The sequence below is a fragment of the Polyergus mexicanus genome, unplaced genomic scaffold (assembly GCF_030449975.1).
Source record: "Polyergus mexicanus isolate NDT 795.1 unplaced genomic scaffold, iyPolMexi1.0 SCAF_4, whole genome shotgun sequence".
Lineage (NCBI taxonomy): Eukaryota > Metazoa > Arthropoda > Insecta > Hymenoptera > Formicidae > Polyergus > Polyergus mexicanus.
The window spans coordinates 12,507,991-12,517,235 of NW_027223324.1; the positions used below are offsets into that span (position 1 = coordinate 12,507,991).

General features: G+C 32.7%; 1 protein-coding gene across 1 annotated transcript; it reads left to right on the forward strand.

The window, feature by feature from the left end:
• Nucleotides 1-402: 402 nt before the first annotated feature.
• Nucleotides 403-6,118, forward strand: LOC138932847 (mitochondrial sodium/calcium exchanger protein). Its single transcript, XM_070295050.1, has 9 exons — nt 403-459; nt 531-748; nt 1,834-2,159; nt 3,341-3,421; nt 3,831-3,950; nt 4,366-4,692; nt 5,135-5,253; nt 5,391-5,544; nt 5,757-6,118. Exons 1-9 carry the CDS (start codon nt 403-405, stop codon nt 6,116-6,118), a joined length of 1,764 nt encoding a protein of 587 aa, XP_070151151.1.
• Nucleotides 6,119-9,245: the final 3,127 nt, after the last annotated feature.

Here is a 9,245-nt window from a genome sequence, read left to right on the forward strand (position 1 = left end):
TATAGCTGAAAATTGTATATAATCTAATTTATATAAATTATGTTTATGGAGCATTTTCTTTTTATTATATTTAAATATCGTTCTTCGTCGTAAATGAAGAACTAATATATTGTAAATTGCATAAAATATTCAGTATAATATTTAGCATTGATCAATATATACAGAATGTCCCATGTTCTACGTGTATGTCATTGTCAAGAATTCTCTTTATGTGTGCATCGTATTGAATTTATGTTTCAAACTGCGTGCATAGTATACGCTACGTATGTGACAGCATTCTGTCTGTATCGCTTGAAGTTTCGCTTTTGCTTGAATAGGCAACGATCGAACGGATCCGTGAAAGGCAAATACACAAAATATAGGTTACATATCGCTTCGTTGCGCTTTTATGCTTTTTCGAACATGAGGTCGCAAATATCGAGCTCCTTTTTAAGACACGGGCATCTGCCTATACGAAAGGTAAATTGTTATCGACGTCTCTCTTCCAGTTTGCGCGTCTCGTCGAGTTCTTCGTCAAATCTTTTTTTCAGGATGATTGCTCGTACGTTTGGCAAGTTTCCGCCGAGGAACGTTGCGAATGGGTGTGGAACACCGAAGACTGCTATTCAGACTCTGTGATTCAGTACACAGTATTGTTGTTTTGCTTCTTCAAATCCGAAAACGTATACCTGTTTGTTAGTGGCTTAGTCCTCACGCTCTTATGGCTTCTCTATTTATTCTTGATCTTGGGAACCACGGCAGATAATTTGTAAGTTGATTGATTCTGGTATTTATATAGCCGGAAATAATTATACATCATTTTTCAATTTCTATTCAATTGAAAGTACAATTATCGATAATTATATATAAACTTTTATTTATAAATTTTATTAAATTCCCGAATAAAATATTATATACATATTTTAACACGGTGCAAATTTACTTATAAAAACTAAGCGCAAATAAATTCTATATGTGTGTATATGTGTGTATAAATGCAGATTATGAGAACACAACGTAAACATAGATAATAAAAAATTGCAAATTTTCTTGGTACCAAAATTAGGAACTTTGGCCAAGATCAATTCCGCCTGAAAACGTGCGTTACCATCTGCGGAATATATGCAAATGATTACGTAACTACAACACAAATTTTGACTTTTGGCAAGTAACCAAGCCAATAATCGAAAGATACATGTTTTCTCGTATTTCAACAGTCTACATTCTACGAAGCGGTTTCTTTCAAAATGATAAACGAAAAGGGTTCCCTTACTCTTTCAAGTTATATAAATATCAGGGAAAGATGGCAGACTGCCATGCATTCAATAATGTGGTCTCAAAATCCCCAAAATCGAGATTTTTTAATGTGATTTTCTTTTTCGGATTTATAATAATTACTTCTATTGACACAAAAGTATCGTTGTTTCATTCTGATATTTTTTACTAAATGAATCATAAATATTTTTCTACAAAACTTTCTTGTAATAATTTATTGTGCTCCAGCTATCAAATATAAATGAGGACTATATTCTATAATATATAAAAAACATGTTATAAATTTATAATGCGATTTACTAAACTTTTATCTAATATTTTGCTTTTTATGAGGAAATATATATATATATATACATTATAAGAAAAAATATTATATAATTAAAAATAAGAAAAATTTAATTTAAACTAATAATTTGCTAAAAAAATTAAATTCGAGAGTCTTTAATAGCATTATTTATATTTACATTGCAATTAAAAAACTTGTCTACAAACTCTTAATTGTGGCGTAAATATCAAACGATGATATATATATATATATATAGATGCTGTAAGTAAATCATCGCGATATTTTTATTTCAGTTTTTGTCCAGCACTGGCGGTAATAGCCAGTGTAATGCGTCTATCGGATAACATAGCTGGGGTGACGATATTGGCATTTGGAAACGGCGCGCCTGACATCTTCACGTCCCTCGTGTCGAGAGGCGACAGAGAGATAATAATGTTCACCGAATTAATCGGAGCGGGTGTCTTCGTGACCTCGATGATTGCCGGTTCCGTGGCGATAATTAAGCCCTTTAAAGTTTCACTCAAATCTCTCATGAGAGATGCCTGTTTTTATATCGTTTCCGTGTGCTGGATAAACTACATAGTGTGGGACGAAAGGGTTCACCTCTGGGAGGCCGTAAGTACGTCTATTATTTTTATTCAAATTCGATAGAGTAATATCAATCGACTTTTTCCTATCTATCGCTATATGTTCTTTGTAAACATGAATCAATTATTTCGTTCGTGAATATGATAAAATATGCAACTTATTTCTTCTCTTTTTATCACATCCCATTTTTACAACCACTGGCTTGTAACGAAAATACAATATAAGGTTGTAACGACACACAAGCGTGAAAAAATTACATTTAGAAAAAAAAAATATATATAGTGACATAATATTGTCTATTATCCTAATTAAACATTCAAATGTGTAATTGCCAAGCAAGATGATTAAAATGTGATATTAATTTTATTATGTATAGTATATATATGAGAATAATTAGAATAGTATTTGGCAAATTTTGTCGATATTTTATTATTTGTTATATATATATATGGCAAATCAGACGCATCATAATGAAAGAGGAAGTATAACTGCGGGAAGCTATAAGTGGTTTCATTCTGGAATAACGATAATTCTTCGACGAATTTAATTAAGCTACGCCGCAGTCTCTCTCTCCACGACCTGCCGGCTGGGCTTGCAATCTGACTGTCGATGAATTTTTGCGGGATTCCGCGGCAAGGAATCCGTTTCACTGGGAAAGCAGGGATTATTGTTGCAACGGATAAAGTCCAGGGAAATAATTTTGCGCTCGTACAAAGCGCCATTGGCGGAGATTATTGTTGCGCCACGTATAAAGCCATCAAATATCTTGATTCGTTTTCTTCATATCGCGAAACGTGATAGTATTGTAAACAGACAGAAATTCAATTTTATTCATCGAGATGCTTCATAATTCTCCCGAGCAACATAAATTTTAATATAGCTATATGTATATAAATAAGCAAATTTCAAGAAACAGACAACTCATATTTAATATATGCACATTTATTTATTACTTGCTGCGTTAAAAGCTCTTAAAAGAATTCTGTTCTCGGCAGCATATCTTTTTTAATTCGGATTAAAGAATTAAATTTTTTTTTTTTTTTTTTTTCAATTAAGAAAAAGACGCACAGTGTCATCTAAATCTTTTTGCGTATCACGTATATAAATCATTTATTCCAATTCTAATGATATATGTATGTAAGAAAATAACTTTGTAAGTCGAGAGATAACACACATTACTATTTTTTAATACTTAACAAATTTTAATTGCAGGTTTTATTCTGATCTATGTACTATTCATCGTGGTGGTCGTAATAACGCAGATATATGACACCAAAGAGGAAAAACTGAAAAGTAAAATATATTACAGATTCCTCGGCTTACGTCAACGAATTATTCGCAAATTTTTAGTATCTTATTTAAGAATTTTGGGTAATAAACTAAAACTTTTATAACTTTCAAGAAACGCAAATAAAATTATACTCGTCGCTACAGAAGTCTCTATAACTCTTACTAGAGAAATATATTTTTAAGATATCTCTGTGTGTACCCCCGGAATTTTTATAACGCGCATTCAAAAACTATTTCTATTCCACAATGAGAAATCTCTCTTCACAATCCTTGAGTTCGCTGCAAAGATGTATAAAAGAGACAACTAGCTTCTATTTTCCCTTTCCTTCTTTTCTTCTTTATCGCCTATAAAAAATTTTCTCCGTACTAAGTATCGATCCCTTTTCCCGAGAACATTCTTACGTACTTTCAGCCAGGATCCCAAGTGTACCCGATCCAGACGTCCTGCATACTTACTTGGCGAACATAGACACAAGCACCATTCCCAAGATTCCCGCTAGAAGCCGAGCTTTTGGCTTACGTGCCAAACTAGGTACCGAGCGTCGTTTTTACGACTCGTCGCACATATCCATGTCTTTCGTTCTTTTGAATTTTTCAATAGTTCGAATCTTTTGCAGAGCGATACGTTCTTTCTTACATCAAATAAATTTATCTCTATATTCTCGCATATTTTCCAAGATTATTATTTCTTCGAAAGTGAGTTTTAAATCGTAAAATAATTTTTTGTCGCAATTATGTCGATCATGCATTATAAATATTTGCGTATTTATCTCACAACTTTTACATGTTAAACACATAATTTTTTTAAATATAGTTATGCGCGAGAATAAGAAAAAGAAATTTATAAAATCTCAATTTTATATTTAAAAGAGTTTAGCAAAAGTTTTTTAATATTATAGACTCAATTGATTCTAATATGATTAAACTTGAATGTTTGTTTAAATCAGATATTGCTGTCGCAACGGAAATAGAGAGATCAAGAATACGAGGCGATCTCGTCCAGTTGAGCCAGGAAATTAGCGACTACGTTTCCGACCGACCAATAGGTCTTTTCAGAGAATTTTTATACGATATCAATCCGATCAGCAGAGAAGATTGGAAGAACTCGAGTAGATTGTTCAAGATGATTCTGGTTGTACGTTCGCCTGTCATGTTGCTATTGCAACTCTTTATACCGGTTGTAGATCCTACTGCTGAGAAAAGAGGCTGGTCAAAGCTATTGAATTGCTTTCAGTTATGTATAACACCTACGATAGCGCTATATCTATTAAACGGTACGTTTCATCTTTGATAATTTTTTATAATATTACAACAAATCGCGTGTATAATAATAACAAAAAAGAATTATCTGATGTTTAACAATACTAATTTTTGAAGAATATTTTAACTTAAAAGGGAGAGAAGTATCATATTTTCTAAAAAATTTTTCGTAAATAAAGAAATAAAGAAATTATATATAATCAAAATTTTTATTGTTTGTTATATAAAGGCAAAAATATTAAAGACGTTGCTTTATTGCTTTCTAGCATATCTTTCTTATGAATAATTTCCAACGATATTATAGAAGTGATCTTTAGAACGCGTTTCATTACAATATAGATAGATGTGAAATCCAGACATATAGTCAATAACGCATAATCATCGTATCGACAATCAATGCATATAATGCAATCTGTACCACTCGACTTCAATTTTATTTTAACTATTTTATCGCAGTTTGGCAAATGACTTTTGGCAATGTGCCGATAGTGACGATATTCCTCGTTGTTGGCACCGTAATTGGTATAATTGTGTTTCTAACGACTCATGTGGACCGTGTACCAAGATTCCATAATGTGAGTATTTTTTCTTTCCCTTTTACGCAAGAAAATGATCGAAGCTTTAATAAGTGCTCACGAAAACACGTCGAAAAATGCGAAAAAGATTAGCAATTTTATTAATATCGATGGTAAAGCACGTAGCATAATTCTAGATATTTGCATTTTTGGGATTTTTCGCTGCCATGTTGACGGTTTATTTGGTGGCCACGGAAGTCGTAGCGGTACTTCAATGCATAGGATACGCATGCAGCATATCCGACGCTATGCTGGGTATCACTTTTCTTGCATGGGGGAACAGTATCGGGGGTGAGTCTCATGTTGAAAAATATTTTCAAACACGATAAAAAAGACTGTACAATATTAAACAGATTAATCGTGATGTTACATATTTTCCAGACTCATTACGAAATCTTAACAATAACTTTTCTTCAAAGTTCTCAGTTTAATTTGTATATCTCAATAATATTTTTGTATATTTATACAAAAATCCATGCAAGATAATTTGAAATTTTGTCTAGATCTGATATCGAATATCGCTATTGCCAGACGGGGATTTCCTCGTATGGGATATGCAGCTTGCTTTGGCGGGCCGATGTTTAACACTCTGCTGGGACTAGGGCTGACTTACGGCATTACCACCGCTGCCGATCCTGAACAACAGACAAAGATCAGGATCGGCGATATGGCACCCGGTTGCCTAGCTTTCCTCCTATGTTCACTAGTGGCTACCATAATTTATCTGAACATTACGGGAGCTATCGCACGTCGTTCTTACGGCGGTCTCTTATATTCCCTCTACTTTGCTTTTATTCTCATACAATTTTTAAGCGAATTGCACGTTATACATCCGCTTGGCACTGATCACAGACCCGATGTGTAATAATAATATCACATATATTCAGTCTTTAATGCTATCTTTTCATTTATACTATTATGTATATATAGATGCAAATTAATAAAAAATAAAAAACTATTTATAATTAGTTATGACTCGTCTTCTATCTTGGATACAAATTAAGTACTGCAGAATAAGGTATCTTTAAATAAATAATAGAAAATATATAAGAGCGCTTCTTTCTCATGAATTATGTTAAATGAATCAAGATTATACCTATACACGCAGAGAGATGCATTTTTAACATGAAACGGAAGAGGCAAACTTTGTAGGAAAACATTTGGACACTAGATATATGTTTATATATATAAAAAGAGGAAAAAACGGGCAGAAGCGAGAGCGAGTCAGGTCGTTTTTAGACATTTCCCCGGAGAGAACGAAGTGTCCCGTTTCCGACCGAAACCGGTTAGTATGGTCACCATAACCGCCGAAACGGAAACCACAAGTCATGAGGCGGTTAGCAGTCTTGGGATACGCGTCACTTTTAAATTTTACATTGCGCTATATATCATGGTAACCTCGAGTGCTACACAGACCGGCGTAATTGAATCCGTTATTAGGCGAGGGACATATTTCCTACGTGCAAACGTCTCTTATATAACGTTTCTCATTTTCTTTCGAACGCCATAAAAAGATGAACGCGAATTGTTTTTATCTTCTTATATATCTGTCTTCTCCAACCTATATATATATATATATTCTTTTATCTACTATATATTTATACATGGCGTCCTACTTTTGCATTATCTTGCGCTGACTTTTCTTTGGCGATTTTATAAATGATTGTTTTTCAGCGGAAATGTTGAGTCATCCATAAATCATTTTAGAATAATTAGCGATTACAGATAAAGACTTTACAGATAAAGGCTAACTATTGTTGCTAATAAATAAATGATAAATTCGTGTCTTTTAATTCATTTTACATAGAGATTACTTTGAATTTTGACTTGTTGCTTAGGATTTAAAAAAAAAAAAAAAAAAGGGTTTAATTATACATTTAATTTAAAAATTCTAAAGCAACGGAGAAGTATAGCGACAAAAATCTAATAAGAGAACTATTATTTTAGTTTTTAACAAAGAATAGTGTATTCTTTATAAGAAATAGAGAAAAGTCAAGAGAGCAACAAAGATATAACTTGTTCATTGTCTTTTACACCTTTTCATCCTTATGTCTCTTGCTATAGATTGCCGGAGAGAATCGTCCCTAGCAGTCTCTCTCAACATGTATACCAAGGTCTCTCTATTGTCTCTGCGAAAGTTTAATTCCGAACTACCTCTACTTTCCGCTCCCCTTTTTGCCCCATCAAAGTGCCGATAGGACAATGAACAAAGATGGTTTGTCGCGAAGATAGACCAAAGTTTTGCCACTGCAAAATCTGGATCTTCTCTTGTGGTGGTATCTGCGTGTATAGGGAAGAGCCGGAGTTTGCAAAGGAGCTTTAGAAAAGACTATTCATGAAATAACTCTATTCATGTACACATGTATTAATGGAATATGAAAAAAATTTATTTTAATCATTCAAGTTAATTTTTCTTCCAGATTCAACATTCATGGTAGCGATATATTATTTCTTGCTACATTGATTTTGAACTTTAAATTTTGTTATTGTTTTAGCATGTTCGATATATACAGAATCCGTATATCCGACAAGGTAATTCACTACCCTCAATCAATTTGTCGTATAGGCGCGATACCTGTTGTTCTCAATACACATAAATTGAATTTAATTATGTGCAATTGATGTCGATCTCACTCTAAAATATACACCTAATTTAATATTTATCAGGTATAAAATGTATGCTATCAAACGTTGCAGAATGCCAACAAAAATTATAGATGAAGAGCTTAGAGAAAGTTGAATATTTATATACTGATTAAGTTATATACTTATTTGATTAAAATATAAAAGAATCATGTCAACTATCAATAATATTGTAGCATCGTAAAAATAAAGCGTTATATTACACAAGTAAAAATATTTCACAAGTATAAAGAAATAACACAGCAATGTCAGATAGTAATATGCTAACATTATATGCACAATATCACATCTACTTGTAGTCTATGCTCTTTTGTGTGAATCGTTCTCAATTATTCAAAAGCTAACGGCATGGAAACTGGACTGGCATTTTCCTTTCAACCTACGGAATTCTTTGCGTACGTTTTTATGAAATAAACATCATTTTCTCGCATGTTATTCAATTTTTTATATTTTCTGAACGCGCTTCAACATTTTCATTGTCAGCAATATTGATATTATGTAAAAATAAATGTTCGTAGAGTAAGTATAGTGTTTTTTTAATGAAAGAAGAATTTGCTGACTAATATTGAATAAGTTTGTGAAAGTAAAGAAAACTTTATCGAACCATATATTAGGGTCGCGATCTCCCCCCCTGTCTAGAACGACTGGATCGGTGCCCAGTATCCGTAGATAAGAATCCTGTCTAGTCTCTTCCGTGCCAACGCGAGTTAACGACCCTCTCATCCGGATCGCTCGCTCAAGGATAGCGAACGGAGAAAATATTCAACATTAGCAAATCGGAAAGCGTTGCAAGAAAAAACGTTAATATCCTTTTTATAACATTATAAATATACTGGTATATTGGTATCCATAATGTTACAAAGACTTTTGCAAAATCAATCCGCTTTAAGTTTAAGCTGTCTATAAATAAATCAGAGGAAGAGACTCTAGCACGCAAACATATAAACATGAATCACAGTAAATTGAATTATCCGATTTAAGCGCTACACATAATAACGTTATCAAATTTTTAGAAGCATTTTCTCCCAATTTATCAATTCTTTTTCCAAAACATTATTATATCACCGCTTCATACATGTATTGAAACGCCATATTAAAATAGTATTGGTAGTAGTAACTCTAATATAGTTTAATGTTAAATGTTTGCCCAGAGTACACTTCGTTGACATATTAATTATTTACTTTTGCGTAACATTTATAGCATTATATTACTCTCCGGCGATATAGATATATCATTCATAATCACCGATGAATATGAAATTATCTAATAGATGAGAGAGAAAGAAAGAGAGAGAGAGAGAGAGAGAGATTAATTAATCAAAATTAAATATGCCCTCGTATAAAATAAC

Coding starts and splice junctions, on each gene's coding strand:
- LOC138932847 (XM_070295050.1), top strand. CDS start 403: ATGAGGTCGCAAATATCGAGCTCCTTTTTAAGACACGGGCATCTGCCT. Junction 460..530: donor GGCATCTGCCTATACGAAAG/GTAAATTGTTAT, acceptor TCTTTTTTTCAG/GATGATTGCTCGTACGTTTG. Junction 3,422..3,830: donor CAAAGAGGAAAAACTGAAAA/GTAAAATATATT, acceptor ACGTACTTTCAG/CCAGGATCCCAAGTGTACCC.